Genomic DNA, 13090 nt, shown 5'->3' on the forward strand with positions numbered 1-13090 from the left:
CTTCTCCCTCCATACACGTGGGGCCCAGCCTGGGGGCAGCACTGGCTCAGCCAGTCCAGCCAGGCTGGGCAGCTGGGCCTCTTGTGCAACCAGGCCTGTCATTACCCTTTCCTGGGCCAACTGGGGAGGAGGGCCACCAGTGTGGGCTGTCAGGCCGCAGGCGGAAGGGCTACCCGCTCAACCGAGGGCCTGGCCTCCACTTCTGAGCCCAGAGCCCGTGGCTTTCTAGGGCCTGGGCTGGACCCTCCAGACCCTTGTCAGGGCAGCCAGAAGAATCTCAGTGGACTAAGTGGGCCTTGATTCCCTGTTTTCACGGAGCCTCCCAGTCTCAGAGGGAGATGCTGTCGTCCTCCTTGCCTGGATGAGAAAATTGGCTGAGCGAGTTTGAATCTATTGCCCAGTATCACAGAATCGGTAGTGACAGAGCTGGGACTCAACTGAAGGATGGTTGGGGTCGTCTTAGATGAGAGCCATGAAGACACCACATTCTGCTCCAGATTTCGGAAGTACCAGCTGGGGACCCAGCCCTCCCAGCCAGCGCTGGGTCTTGCCTGCTGAAATCTCCATCGTTGCTAGAGCCATCAAGAGGTGGCCAGCGCACATCGGCCCGGGTTTGGATGTGAACACCCGTTTACTGAAAGCATCTAGGAGATCCTGCTTCTGGGACAATCCAGGGAGATGGCTCACAAGTGACTCAGTGACACAATCTTTACACTCGCAGGGAATTAGGACGCCCCTTTGCAGATTATTTACTGAAACTTAAACAAATTTTTAACTTAATGACATTGTCTGTGGTTAAAAAACAACAGGATCTTAACTTGTGTCCGTGGGCAGAGAAGTTAATGAACTCCTGCAAAAACAAGTCATTTAGAAACAACTTTCGGCTAGACTAATTTTTCAGCTGAGAGTGAAACTGCTTCTTTTTTTCTTCAAAAAAGCCATTTGGTTTTATACTGATCAAAACGTTATGTCTGGGGAAGAATAAACTTTTTTTTTTTCTTGGCTGCACTGCACAGCATGTGGGATCTTAGTTCCCTCACCAGGGATGGAAACTGCACCCCTTGCATTTGAAGCGTGCAATCTTTAACCACTGGATCACTAGGGAAGTCACAAGAAGAATGATTTTAAGCTGACACTGACTTACTGGCTTTGGAGTTCCAGGTCCCAAAAGATGAGTGAAGGGGCCGAGACCTGGGTCTGCTCAACCCTCAGAGGTTCTTCTGGGTGCCTGGCAGGGGTCTGGTGGACCCGCACAGACCAGGGAGGGACAAAGAAAGTTCAGAAGGTAGCAGAGCACCTCAGGGTTGGATGAGACACTTTATCTGTCCCTTTCCCAGGGACACTCAGGGAGCTGGGCACGAGCACTGTGCGTGTGTGTGTGTGTGTGTGTGTGTGTGTGCTGTGATCAAAGACTTGGCTGAGCCCCTGGGGCCCTGGGGACCCTGGTCTGAGAAGTCCTAGTGGAACCAGAGCTGAGGGGCTGTTGGTTTGGGACATAAACTTGGCTCTTTCCTCTTCAAGCTTTTCAGCTCACAAAGGATTTTCATATCCTCATCTTATTTCACATCTGGGAGAGGTGCTAACGCCTTCAGTTTTCAAAGAGAGGTGATGCTCAGATGTGGAGCTGGCTTCCCCCGAGGTCACAGGGCTGGTGAGAGGTTATGGGCAGGGATGGGTGAGATGATCTGGTTGGGAAAGAGGGTTATCATAGATTTAAAAAACCAGCATGTGGTGGCTCAGTGGTAAAGAACCCATCTGCCAAGGCAGGAGACGTGGGTTTGATCCCTGGGTTAGGAAGATCCCCTTGAGAAAGAAATGGCCACCCACTCCAGTATTCTTGCCTGGAAAATCCCATGGACAGAGGAGCCTGGTGGGCTACAGTGCATGGGGTCACAAAAGAGTTGGACACAACTTAGCACTTAGAAAAGTGTAAGACACAATTCTATTGGCATAAAATTAGTGTCTGTTGGGAGAAAGAAAAAGATGTAAGTGCTAACTCTGCCCTCCCAGCCTCAAAAGCAAAAGTGATGAATGGCAGACACATTATTAAAGTGTCACAGTGAAAGGTTGTCTAAGCTGTTGGGAGGACCAGGCTTGGGGAGCCGGAGTGGGTGTAGCAGAAGTGTTCTGGCTTTACTGGTGTTTTTCCTTTTCCTGGGAGGGGCCCAGCCAGTGTCTCCTGGCATAAATGAAGCATCAACAAATAGCTCTCCAGCTCCACTCATGTGCAGAGGGTTCATGGCTCCCCCAGGACCGGTTCCTAATTCTCTTTCATACCTGGGCACCTCCAGCTCTGCCTGAGCTCCCCCACAGAGCCCCCCTACCCACCCCCACACCTCCCCCCTTAGCTTGTCCTCTGGGGCTCTCCTGCAGCTGTCCACCCCTCTAGCTCTCAGCCCCTCCCCCATCTCTGATGTGCTTGGCTGAGCTGGGAAGGACAGCTTCTTAGTCATTTCTGTTGGGCCACACGTAGAAGGTTCTAGGGCCTGAGTGCTTCCCCACCCCTACTCCTGCTTCTCCAAGTGCCAGCTGACGGTGTCCCAGAACGAGAGCCGGAAGTTGGCAGGGGCTGTCGTGGAGTGAATGAAGGCCTGGCCATCTGGCCAATTCACTCCTGTAGGCAGAAACCTTACAGAAGGGCTGGGATGACCGGCCCGCCCCATGTTGGGCAAGCTCTCCCCCTCCCCAGCCCTCTCTAGGCCTCAGTTTACCCGTCTGTGCAGAGGCAGTAAGAGTCTTTGCCTGGCTCACTGATGGGCAGGCTGTGATGAGGTCATCCCAGAGAAGCACTTATCCTGCATCTCAAAGGGTAGTTATCTCTGTTGCTCAGTCCACAGCCTGTGTGCGTGCCGTTCCTCAAAGCCTTGTAAGGAAAACGCCAGGAAGGCGTGGTCCTGGCAGAAACCATCCCTGTTTGTGTTGCTGTGTGTGCTTGGGAGTGAGGCCGGGGGAGGGGAACCGGAATAATGCCTCCTGCCTTACTGAGCACCCAGTATGTGTCAAACTGGGCACTGAGCTCTGAGGTTGAATATCCTCAGGAGCCCCCAGCATCGTCCAGCCCCAGGCTTGACGCCCTGGGGCGGAGGCTTTGTGTCTAATCTGACCCAGACACAGTTCTTTGAGCTTCCTGAAAGAGAGCTTGCGTGACTTGGGTGGAAGCCTTCTGTGAGCTATCTGAAGCGTGCTGATGGCCGGTGGAGCCCCCAGCCTTGTAGGGGAGACCGAAGTGTTTACAGTCAACCATAGTACAGGACTTCAGCTTCTCCATCAAGCTAGGTGATGCCCGCCAGCCCTGTGGTTCCACGGGCCATCAGCACACTTCAGATAGCTCACAGAAGGCTTCCACCCAAATCACGCAAGCTCTCTTTCAGGAAGCTCAAGGAACACTGTCTGGGTTGGATTATACACCCAGCTGCCCCAGGGCGTCAGGCATGGGGCTGGATGATGCTGGGGGCTCGGGGACTAATGGGAGCCCTGGCCCCTGGGATGAGCTCCCCAGCATGTGGAGCTCTGCAGCACGTGGATCACGTAGGGTGCCCTTGATCCAGTCAGGATGAGCCTGGCCACTCTCTCTCACCTCCATAATGGCTGCTTCTTTAGGTTCCCAAAGTCCTCGGCCCTGAATCAGGCCCTTCCTGGTCCTCTGCCTGCTTTCATCTTCATTCTGTCTCCAGAGACTCCCCCTTCTTTTTTTTTTTTTTAATTTATTTTTGTATGTGGGCCATTTAAAAAGTCTTTGTTGAATTCATTACAATACTGCTTCTGTTTTATGTTTTGGTTTTTTGGCCCAGGAGGCATGTAGGGTCTTAGCTCCCTGACCAGGGATCGAACCAGCATCCCCTGCGTTGGGAAGGGAAGTCTTACCCACCGGATCACCGGAGAAGTCCCCCAGAAAGCCGCTCAGCCTGCATCCCCTGCCTCTGTTCACAGCCCAGGGCTCCGCGGTGCCCGAGGCAGACATTCCTGGCTCTTTCGCTCTGGCCCCTCCCCCACTCCCCCTGTCTCTGGTCAGACTGGATTCCTCTGAATCCGTCTGGCTCCCAGAACTGGCTGCATTTCCCCACCTTGGGCACCTTTGTCCTCGCTGTTCCCTCTCTCTGTTCTCCTTCCCCTAGTCTGGCTGCCTTGCCCAACTCCAGGGGGACCCCTCCATGGAGATTTCTGTCCTCAGAGTCCTCTGCTGCACAACCCAAGAATTCAGTGCCGCCTGGAGTTGAGCCAGGCAGCTCCTCCTCCCAATCAGGCCCCCTCCCTGGCAACCCCATCTCCAACTCCATCTGATTTAACCCTCCCCTTCGAAGTCTCGTGGGACTTTGCTCCCGCTCTGGCTTTATCGGAGGACCGCTCTGTGTATCTTCACTAAGTAAACACCTGTTTGTTGGGCTGAAGTCCCCACAGTCTGACCCATGGCTTTCTCTTGCTGACTTCCCCCACCACCTAGTTCTGGCCAAGCCAACTTAGCTCCAGCAGCAACTGGCTGAAACTTCTCAGCTTGGGGGTCCGGGAGTGGGGTGGAGCAGGCTTCCTTCTCTCTTTGGCCAAAAAGGTGTCTCCTCCAACACCCATCCTCCGCAGGGCTGGGAAGCCAGGTGATGGTGGGGAGAGAGGAGGAGGGCAGGTGAGGGACCCAGGAGTCCCGGCGCCCCCCAGCCCCTTGCTCCTTAAAACTGGACCTCACCAGGCCAATGTCCAGACCTCAGGTGAGGATGGTGGCTGGTGAGACTCTTAGCTATTAATAATTATCAGGCCAGTGATGAAGCTGATACAGACTCTGCCAACAGTAATCAAGGTGGGGCTGCTCTTTGGCATTTCCAGGACTCTATCCTCAGACCCTCTCCCTGAAGGTGGTCACACAATCCCCCACTCCCACCCCGTCCATCCATCGAAGCCTGGAATGAGGGAGCTCTGGGACGTGGGGATCCTTCTCTTCAGGTCCCCAACCCAGCTGGGCCTGACTCCTCCTCTGGCCCCTCAGGGATGTCCAGGTGCTTGGAGGCTGTGACTCAGTGTCTGTCTCCTGGGTGACCTCAACAGGGGCCTGGGGGCAGGGGGAAAGGGCAGTTTCCTCTGAGACTGGATCGTGACTCAGGGGCCCAGGGCTGGGACCTGAAAGTCCCTTTGTTGGCAGGCTCAGGAATCTAGAGGAACTGGTCAGGGGGCGGCTCCAGGGACTGAAAGCCCTCCCTCGGCCTCCGCCCCTCCCGCGGAGCACCATATAACCGCTCCAGTTTTGAGCCCGCGAGCTTGTGGCAGCTGTTGGCAGGAAGGGAACTGATCGGGTCACATTCGCTGGGTTTGTGCCTCTCTCGGGAGAGACGCCTGAAGCGGCTCCAACTGGCTTTGTCCCCGAACTCCCTCCCGGTGTAAGGCCTTGCTGCGAAGTAGCCGTCCGCGGCTCTTGGACTCCTACAGCCTCCAGAGCCGGATCCTCAGCGCCTTTTCAGGTCCTAGACGCGCTTCGCCTCTTCGCCGACGCTGAGCCATGGCTTCCATGGGGCTGCAGGTGATGGGCATCGCGCTGGCCGTGCTGGGCTGGCTGGGCGCCATCCTGAGCTGCGCGCTGCCCATGTGGCGCGTGACGGCCTTCATCGGCAGCAACATCGTCACGTCGCAGACCATCTGGGAGGGCCTATGGATGAACTGCGTGGTGCAGAGCACCGGCCAGATGCAGTGCAAGGTGTACGACTCGCTGCTGGCGCTGCCGCAGGACCTGCAGGCGGCCCGTGCCCTCATCGTCATCTGTATCATCCTGGCCGTGTTTGGCGTGCTGTTGTCGGTGGTGGGCGGCAAGTGCACCAACTGCGTGGATGATGAGAGCTCCAAGGCCAAGATCATGATCGTGGCCGGCGTGGTGTTCCTGCTGGCCGGCCTGCTGGTGATGGTGCCCGTGTCCTGGACGGCTAACAACGTCATCCGCGACTTCTACAACCCCCTGGTGGCCTCGGGCCAGAAGCGGGAGATGGGGGCCTCGCTCTACGTGGGCTGGGCCGCCGCTGGCTTGCTGATCCTTGGGGGGGCCCTGCTCTGCTTCAACTGCCCGCCCCGCAACGACAAGCCCTACTCGGCTAAGTACTCCGCCGCCCGCTCCGCCCCAGCCAGCAACTACGTCTAAGGCACTACTGTTGACTCTTTTTAATTTTTTTTCCTTTCATCTTTGTTTCTCCCTGGACTGAGCTCACTGCAATCTGTGACCCTAGGCAGATGGCCCGGCCATGGGCAGCAGGGGACCGGGTTAGCAGCCCCCAGAGCCTCCTAGCTCTCTCGGACACTTTCTCAATGCCACCTCCAACACCAGCAAGGAGGAATGGAAAGAGACTCCTGGGCCACCCTCCTCTGAATGGCTGTGGACACAGGGGGCTGGCTCCTGCTGGCCAGGACAGTTCAGCCTTGACTTTGCTTGGGCTCTGCCTCTGAGAGGGTGCTCAGTGGACCATGGGGCCCACGTTGACCACCGTCCCCCTTCTTCCATCCTTCCTGCTCCACTCTGCCAGCATTCTCTGGCTGGGCCAGTGAGCACTCAGGCTGGGTCTTGCCCACGGAAACCTGGGGTCATGAGAATGGCCGCCTTGCTCACCTACCTGCCCTTGGAGCTTAGTTGCACAGAGTGGACGGACAGGTTTAGAGGGGAGGGGTGGAGGTGCTACAAACTGGTTTGGGTAGTGGTGGGGGAGGAGGCCACAGAGGTGGCCCAAGCTGCCTGCACCCCTCCAGCCCCCGACCGTGGCCCCCAGCCCCTTGATCCTGGCCACCTCTGGATCCTCCGCCCCTGCCAAGGTCATTGGCAGCCTGGAGAGGGCAGAAGGAATACTCTTTCTCTGGCCCTCATCCCAGGAAGTCCTGGGGCTTTCCCCTGCCTCCTACGTGGTTTCTGTTTTGTAATTTAAGCTATTTGTCACGGTAATTGCTATTATTTTCTACAATAAATGGGACCTGTGCACAGGAATTCTCTGTATTGATCTGATTTCAGTTGTGGACATGGGGTGGAGGGGCGGGGTTGGAGGCCTGGGCAGGGGGTTGGTAAGGGGCAGGACCCCCGTGGAGTGGCTGGGATGGGAAGACTTAACAAAACTGATATTGGGGAACTGTGAGGCATGGAAACTGGCCCTGACCTTTGTAGCCACCTTGCTCAAGCCCTCTGTTTGTCAGTGTAAAGCCCAGGATCCTCGTGAAGTGCTGGGGACCCTAGAAGGGAGGACACAGGAGAACAGCCAGCCCTGGGGGATGGGCCACCTGCCCTCTCCCACTTTTGTTCCAGGTTTGTCTGGGCTGCCAGGCTGGTCAGCTCACCCTCCAGATCCTTTCTCCCAGCCTGTGCTCAGGCTGTCCCTGCCCTCAGCCTGGAATGTCTTTTTTCCCTCCTCCACCCTCTGAACCCTGTTAGTCCTGAAGGCCCGGCTCCCCGCCTCCTCCTCCATGAAGCCTTCCTGTGGCTCCTGTATGGAGGAGTTATCATCGGCCCTGGGCACATCCCCACCAGTGCTGGTGCTGACTAGTCACCCAGGCCCTTTCACCTGCCCGGCTCTGGGGCAGCCTCCAAGCTACGCCCTGAGATCCTCCACTCTGCATTCCAATCCCTTTAGAGATGAGGAAACCGAACCCAGGACACGTGAAAGTATTCGGCCAGATGTGTGAGCATGGGTTCCTGGTCTGTGGGTTAGAGGGAGGGGGCCCTCCACGCTGGGAGGAGTCACGGAGTCGCATCTGTGGCCCTGCATGCCAAGGCCCAGGGACAGCCAGGGGTGGGGGCCTCTTTGTCCTGTTTCTTCCCTCTGTCTCCCACTGAGACAGACGTCACTCTGGCGGGGGGTGAGAAAAACCACAGCGCCAGAATTCTGATGCCCACTTTGGGTCTCATTTAATAGGCACAGCTCTCCTGGGGGCAGGGGTGACTCACTGGCTTCATTTTACAGGCAAAGCAGAGGGTGAGGCCACAGGAGGGTTAAAGGCCAGCTGGGGGCTAGGCACCGGGCCTCCCTCCCTCAGCCTGGGCTGCCGCCTGCTTCCGGTACAGGTAGATGATACCGGAGATGAAGCCGTCACTGTCGGAGGTGCCAGGCCTCACCTCGAGCTCGGACGTGGCCAGTTCCCACTGGTCTACAGGCCGGGCCACCAGGCGTTCCCATGCCCCGGCCTGCTCCAGCCTGTCCAGGGTAGCCTCCAGGGCCTCTTTGTATCGCAGGTTAGATGGGTTGGTCCTGGTGGTCAGACACACCAGCCCACCTGGGGAGGAGTGGGAGAGGAGCAGGTGAGTGGGGGGAGGGCGGGAGCCAGGGACAGGGAAGTTTGTCCCCTTCCCACTCGCATCCTCACAGGCAGAAGTCCTCCCAGCTTTGAACCCAGGCCGGCTGTTTTCCATCTCCAAGCCTCTGGGGCCCACTGCCCCCTCCCCCAGGCATACCTTCTGCTCCCCCAGCTTGATGGCCTCCTATGTACCTTTCAAGGCTCAAGGATCCTTTCCGCTGGGAATTCTTGGCTGAATCCCCTTGACAGAGGGGGCTACCTTCTCACTGCTCACCCAGTCTGTCTGCTGGAGGGTATGGTTGTGTCTGAACACTCATGGGCTTTGGACCTAGAGCAAGTCCCTTCACCTCTTGGCGCCTCAGTTTCCCAGCTTACAAAGCGAGGAAGGTTACCCTGTCTCACAGGAAGGCCAGCACATTCAATAAGCACTGGCTGAATGAATGAGTGACCTCGTCCCTCCAGGTCTTCTCTAGGCACCTACTGTATGCCCAGCACGGGCTCAGATATACTCAGGAGAGACAGGGGTCTGGAAGGCTTCCTGGAGGAGGAGGTAAGGAGAAGCAGGGTGCTACTGGTGGAGAGGGGGCTTTGTAGAGGAAAGGCTCTGAAGCAGAAGAGCCTGTGACCTGTGGGCAGGCAGATTGGCCAGCTAAGGGGTCTGGCAAGCCCAGGCTGGGCAAGGTGGCCTGGTCTCCTTACTGATACAGGTGATGGAAGTTTCCTGTCCCCCTGAGCCTGATCACTACCTCTCTCTCTGACCCCAACACAATGTCCTTGCATCTGTCAGCCTCTGTGGTTCCCTGAGGGTGAAGCCTGCCCGGACCTGCCCTGATTTAACCACAGCCCCTGCTGGGCCCTGCGGGCAGGAGTAGATGAGGTTTTGCTGGGATAGGGCACCTTCGGGCTTCCAGATGCTGTGCTTCAGCCAGGTCTTAACCACAGAATCCTCATACTTCATCACTCTCCTTTCTGCCTGGGACTTTGCTTAGACTGTGCGCCTGCGTGTCACCGCCCCCCGCCCCCATCACCCATGCCAGAAGTGGGAGATGCCTCTCTTCCCTGAATTCTAGGAGGACTGAACACCCACATTCCTGGGGCCTACCTCCAGCCTGGTGTTTTTCCCCTGGCCCCTTCCCAGGGTGTGTGGGGTGCGTGTGTACCTTCTCTCCAGTCCAGAGGCTCCCATGGGGTAAGGCACACAGTAGGAACACAGTAACCACAATCCCTAGCTGCACACCAGCCCCGTGTGTGGAGTTTATAGAAAAGTGCTTATATCTGTCGCTCCATTTCACAGATAAGAGAACTGAGGCCTTCAAAGTGAAAGAGACTCTTCTAATGGCTGGCTCTGAGTTAGTGGGGAAGCTGGAAGATGAGGGAACTGAACTGAGCCCCTACTATGTGCCAGGATTGAAATACAGGCCTTATAGACCCTGAGTGAGCAAGTGAAAATCATTCAGTCGTGTCCAGCTTGTTGCGATTCCACGGACTATAGCCTGCCAGGCTCCTCTGTCCGTGGAATTCTCCAGGCAAGAATACTGGAGTAGGTAGTTAGTTATTCCCTTCTCCAGGGGATCTTCCTGATCCAGGGATCGAACCCAGGTCTCCCACATTGCAGGCAGATTCTTTACTGTCTGAGCCACCAGGGAAGCCCTGATAGACACTACTTCACCCAATTCTCACTGCAACGCTTGTGGGGAAGGGACTGTGGCATTCTGCTTATTGGTGAAGATGCAGAGGCCAAAAAGGAGTGGAGCTGTTTCTGGTTTCCCAAAGGCTGAGAGGCAAGATGACCACCTGGGTCTGTTGATGGTGGCAGCTGAGGCCGAGGCTGGGCTGGAAGCTGGTGGCTGAGATGCTAGGCTGTGTGACCCCAGGCACAACGCCACCACACACCTCGCTTGGCCTGAGGGGTTCTGAGGCTTGTGTCTGTGCGTGTGGAGAAGGGAAGGTGTGCGTGGGTGTGGTTGGATGGGCTGCTTCTCACCTGGCTTGGTAACTCGCAGGAGCTCAGGTATCGCGCTGCAGGGCACCTGGCCATCACTGAGGGCACCCACCATCAGCACCGCGTCAAAGGTCCCTGTGTGGGCGTGCGGACATGATGTGGTGGTTTGGCTTCAGTGTGGCCTCAGACCACCCTGGAGGATGGTGTTCATGGTGGGCACTGGGGAGGGACCAGGCCTGCTGCTAGGGTCTGCAGGACCATGATCCCTTGGGCCATATGGCAGCTGTGGCTCAGTCCTGGACTGAGATAAGGTCATGGGATGGAGGTTTCAGAGGAAGCATCTCAATGCGAAATTGTCCCTCAATGAGAGATTGAGGGGCTCGGTGTGGGAGGGGACTTGGGGAGGGCTAGGCAAGGGGGATGGCGTCTTGGCAAAAGGAAGGGGCTCTGTCAGCTGTCAGGTGGGCTAGGTCAGAGGGTGGGCCTTGGGCTGTCAAGGGGGGAGGGTAAGTACCTTCAGCGCTGGGTAGTGGCTCCTGGCCCAGGATGCAGAGGTTGAGGCACTGGTAGAGGCCGCGGGCCCGGGCCTGATCCAACATCCCTGGGCTTCCATCCACCCCATGCAGCTGGTGGAAGCCCCGAGCCTGCAGCTGGGGTGGGGGAACCCACTCACAGTTCACACCTGCCACCTCCCAGGTGGGTCCCCACACGTTGAGGAGGACAGTGGGCCCCATGGTGGATGTGGCCCCAGTGTCTGGAAACAGTGAGTCTGAGCAGGCAAGTGGGGATCTGGGGCTGGGGTAGTAGGAATTTTCAGCAAGTAGGGGCTGATGGGAGGGAAGGGGGTCTGGGGTGGCCTCACCTCTGCAGCCACAAGGCCAGTACCACAGGCCGCGTCCAGGATCAGGGCAGCGTGGTGTGGACCTGGAAGGGCTTGCATGAGGCAGTCAACTGCGAGACGGGGAGCACGGTACTGCAGGGCAGCCACATCCTGGGGACAGAATGCTGAGCCAACCACCACCCCATGCTCCAGCATTTAGGGGCCCTTCTTGTGGGGTAGAGTCAACCAAGCCAAGCTGTATGTGTGTGCTGGGGGCCCAGGATCTGGTGGAACTACAGTGAGGGGAGACGCAGGTGTGAGGTGCCTTTCTCTCCCAGTGGGCCCTTTCTGTGGGCCTTGGCATCGCTGTCTGCTTAATTCATTGTGATCGCTCACAGCACCTCGTCCAGGCAGCTCCTCTGCCTGGACTCCTGTACCTGGGTGAGGAGGTCTTGGCTCCTGGTCTCTAGGGGCTGCCAATCTGGAAGAGGATCAGAGGGCAGGGCCACCGTGGTTGGGCTGAAGAGGAGTTGGATGGAGAGCAGACAGGGCTGGAGGTTGCACCCAGATCTTACTTCACTCTCACATTCATCTCCCTGGGATGATTCTAGGCTTACTATTCCGGCTTTACAGACAGGAAAACTGAGGCCAGGTGAGCGGAGGAGAGCAGAGGTGAGGACATGGCCGATTTACCTGGTCATAGTTCGGAGCCCATTGGTCATAGAAGTGAAGCTTGTGGGCCAGGTCAGTGATGCCATGCGAAGCCCCAACCAGCGCACGCACCTCGGGCAGGCTCCTGCCCTCCGCCATCCTGCTGTGGGGACATGGCCCACCTAAAGCTCTAACCCCCTCCCACTCTCGTGCGGAGCAGAGGAGGCTGTCAGGATGCCTCTGCCCGGGGAACAATGCAATCCCATTTCACAGGAAGGAACACTAAGCACAGAGAGGGCGAGGCTGGACACCTGGGGGCTCAGGGCTGCGGAAGGGGTGTTTCCCGCGGTGGGGGGCAGGGGGAGGACCTGCCCTCGTCTCCCAATCGGCCTTGGTGAGAGGGATTCCAGGGTAGAAGGGCCCTTAAGACGTAGGTGGTCAGAACTCACCGCCAATCTGACCCGCCAGGGAGGTGGGTGGGCTCCGGAACGCTGGGCGGGGCCTGTACTGCGAGCCTGGCCCCGCCCCCATCACCCTCAATGATTGGTTTTCCGCTGAGAGAAAATGCCCAATCAGAGCAAAGCGCTGGCAACCCGTCCCTCCACCACCAGCCAATGAGTTCAAAGTTCTTGGGAACGCCTTCAGCCTGGAAAGATTCCAGAATCTTCAGAGACACTTTGAAAGGTATCCCGGTGGAGGTGTATTTCTTTTTCCTCCCGGCTCCTGACGTCCTTTATGCTTCCCCAAAGCCTCAGCTTTTAGGCAGTAGGAGCCTTAGAATTCCGGCGGGACAAAGAGGGACGTAGGATCAGCCTTCAGTTTTAGAATAGTCACCAAGATCCATGCGAGGCTGTCCAGTAGAACGGATGATGGCTTTGTTTTATAATACACGCTGTTCAAATGGCTGTTGAGCACTTGAAGTGCGTCTAGTGCTGCTGAAACCAAACAACTCAGATTGGGACTCGAACCCAGTTGTGCTTCAGATGGGACATGAACCCACAATCTCTGGCTATGGAGCAGGCTCCAAGCACCAGAGAAGAGTGGGTCTGTAGATGGAGGAATCTGGGCCCTAGATTGTGTGGGGCAGTGTCCTCTCTACCAACCTGCATTGCATTGTAACATGAACGACAAAAAAACTTTCATATTGTTAAGCCACTGAGATTTTAGAATTTGTCTACTACAGTAACTATTGTGTATGTGTTATATATGAAAGAAATGGCAACCCACTCCAGTATTCTTGCCTGGGAAATCCCATGGACAGAGAAGCCTGGCAAGCTACAGTCCAAGGGGTCACAGGAGTTGGACACGACGTAGTGACTAAACAACAACAGTAATATCACATGCTCTTTTTCGTATTCTTTTTCATGATAGTTCACCAAAGGATATTGAATATAGTTCCCTGTGCTATACAGTAAGACCTTGTTGTTTATCCATTC

At 56.7% G+C, this 13090-nt stretch overlaps 2 protein-coding genes across 5 annotated transcripts; one reads left to right on the plus strand and one right to left on the minus strand.

Annotated features, from left to right (window-relative positions):
* Positions 1-5240: 5240 nt before the first annotated feature.
* On the plus strand, positions 5241-6943 carry CLDN4 (claudin 4). The gene has a single exon (XM_086374555.1). It carries the CDS (start codon positions 5483-5485, stop codon positions 6110-6112), a length of 630 nt encoding a protein of 209 aa, XP_086230681.1. The 5' UTR covers positions 5241-5482; the 3' UTR covers positions 6113-6943.
* An 887-nt stretch (positions 6944-7830) lies between these two features.
* METTL27 (methyltransferase like 27) lies at positions 7831-12190 on the minus strand. Of its 4 annotated transcripts, XR_015154441.1 has the most exons (7): positions 12104-12157; positions 11697-11814; positions 11046-11174; positions 10698-10833; positions 10226-10318; positions 8434-8527; positions 7831-8220 (listed from the first exon to the last, which is right to left on the minus strand). XR_015154441.1 is itself a non-coding variant. In XM_086374554.1 (6 exons), exons 2-6 carry the CDS (start codon positions 11811-11813, stop codon positions 7958-7960), a joined length of 738 nt encoding a protein of 245 aa, XP_086230680.1. In that variant the 5' UTR covers positions 11814-11817; positions 12104-12190; the 3' UTR covers positions 7831-7957. The 4 variants fall into 4 exon arrangements, 3 of the variants coding, with proteins under 3 accessions (XP_086230680.1, XP_086230677.1, XP_086230678.1); XM_086374554.1 differs by lacking the exon at positions 8434-8527 and having other exon boundaries at positions 11697-11817; positions 12104-12190; XM_086374551.1 differs by lacking the exon at positions 8434-8527 and having other exon boundaries at positions 12104-12159.
* Positions 12191-13090: the final 900 nt, after the last annotated feature.

Source organism: Bos grunniens, chromosome 25, assembly GCF_055505025.1.
Source record: "Bos grunniens cultivar Pamir isolate PY7600 chromosome 25, Bosgru_T2T1.0, whole genome shotgun sequence".
Taxonomy (NCBI): Eukaryota; Metazoa; Chordata; class Mammalia; order Artiodactyla; family Bovidae; genus Bos; species Bos grunniens.

Bases quoted from the DNA above. Each gene is read 5' to 3' on its own strand.
- CLDN4 (XM_086374555.1), top strand. From the start codon at position 5,483: ATGGCTTCCATGGGGCTGCAGGTGATGGGCATCGCGCTGGCCGTGCTG.
- METTL27 (XM_086374554.1), bottom strand. From the start codon at position 11,813: ATGGCGGAGGGCAGGAGCCTGCCCGAGGTGCGTGCGCTGGTTGGGGCT. The intron at 10,319-10,697 runs GTACTTACCCTC...ACGCCCACACAG, and splicing joins GCCACTACCCAGCGCTGAAG to GGACCTTTGACGCGGTGCTG. The intron at 8,221-10,225 runs GTGAGAAGCAGC...ACTCCTCCCCAG, and splicing joins CCTGCGAGTTACCAAGCCAG to GTGGGCTGGTGTGTCTGACC.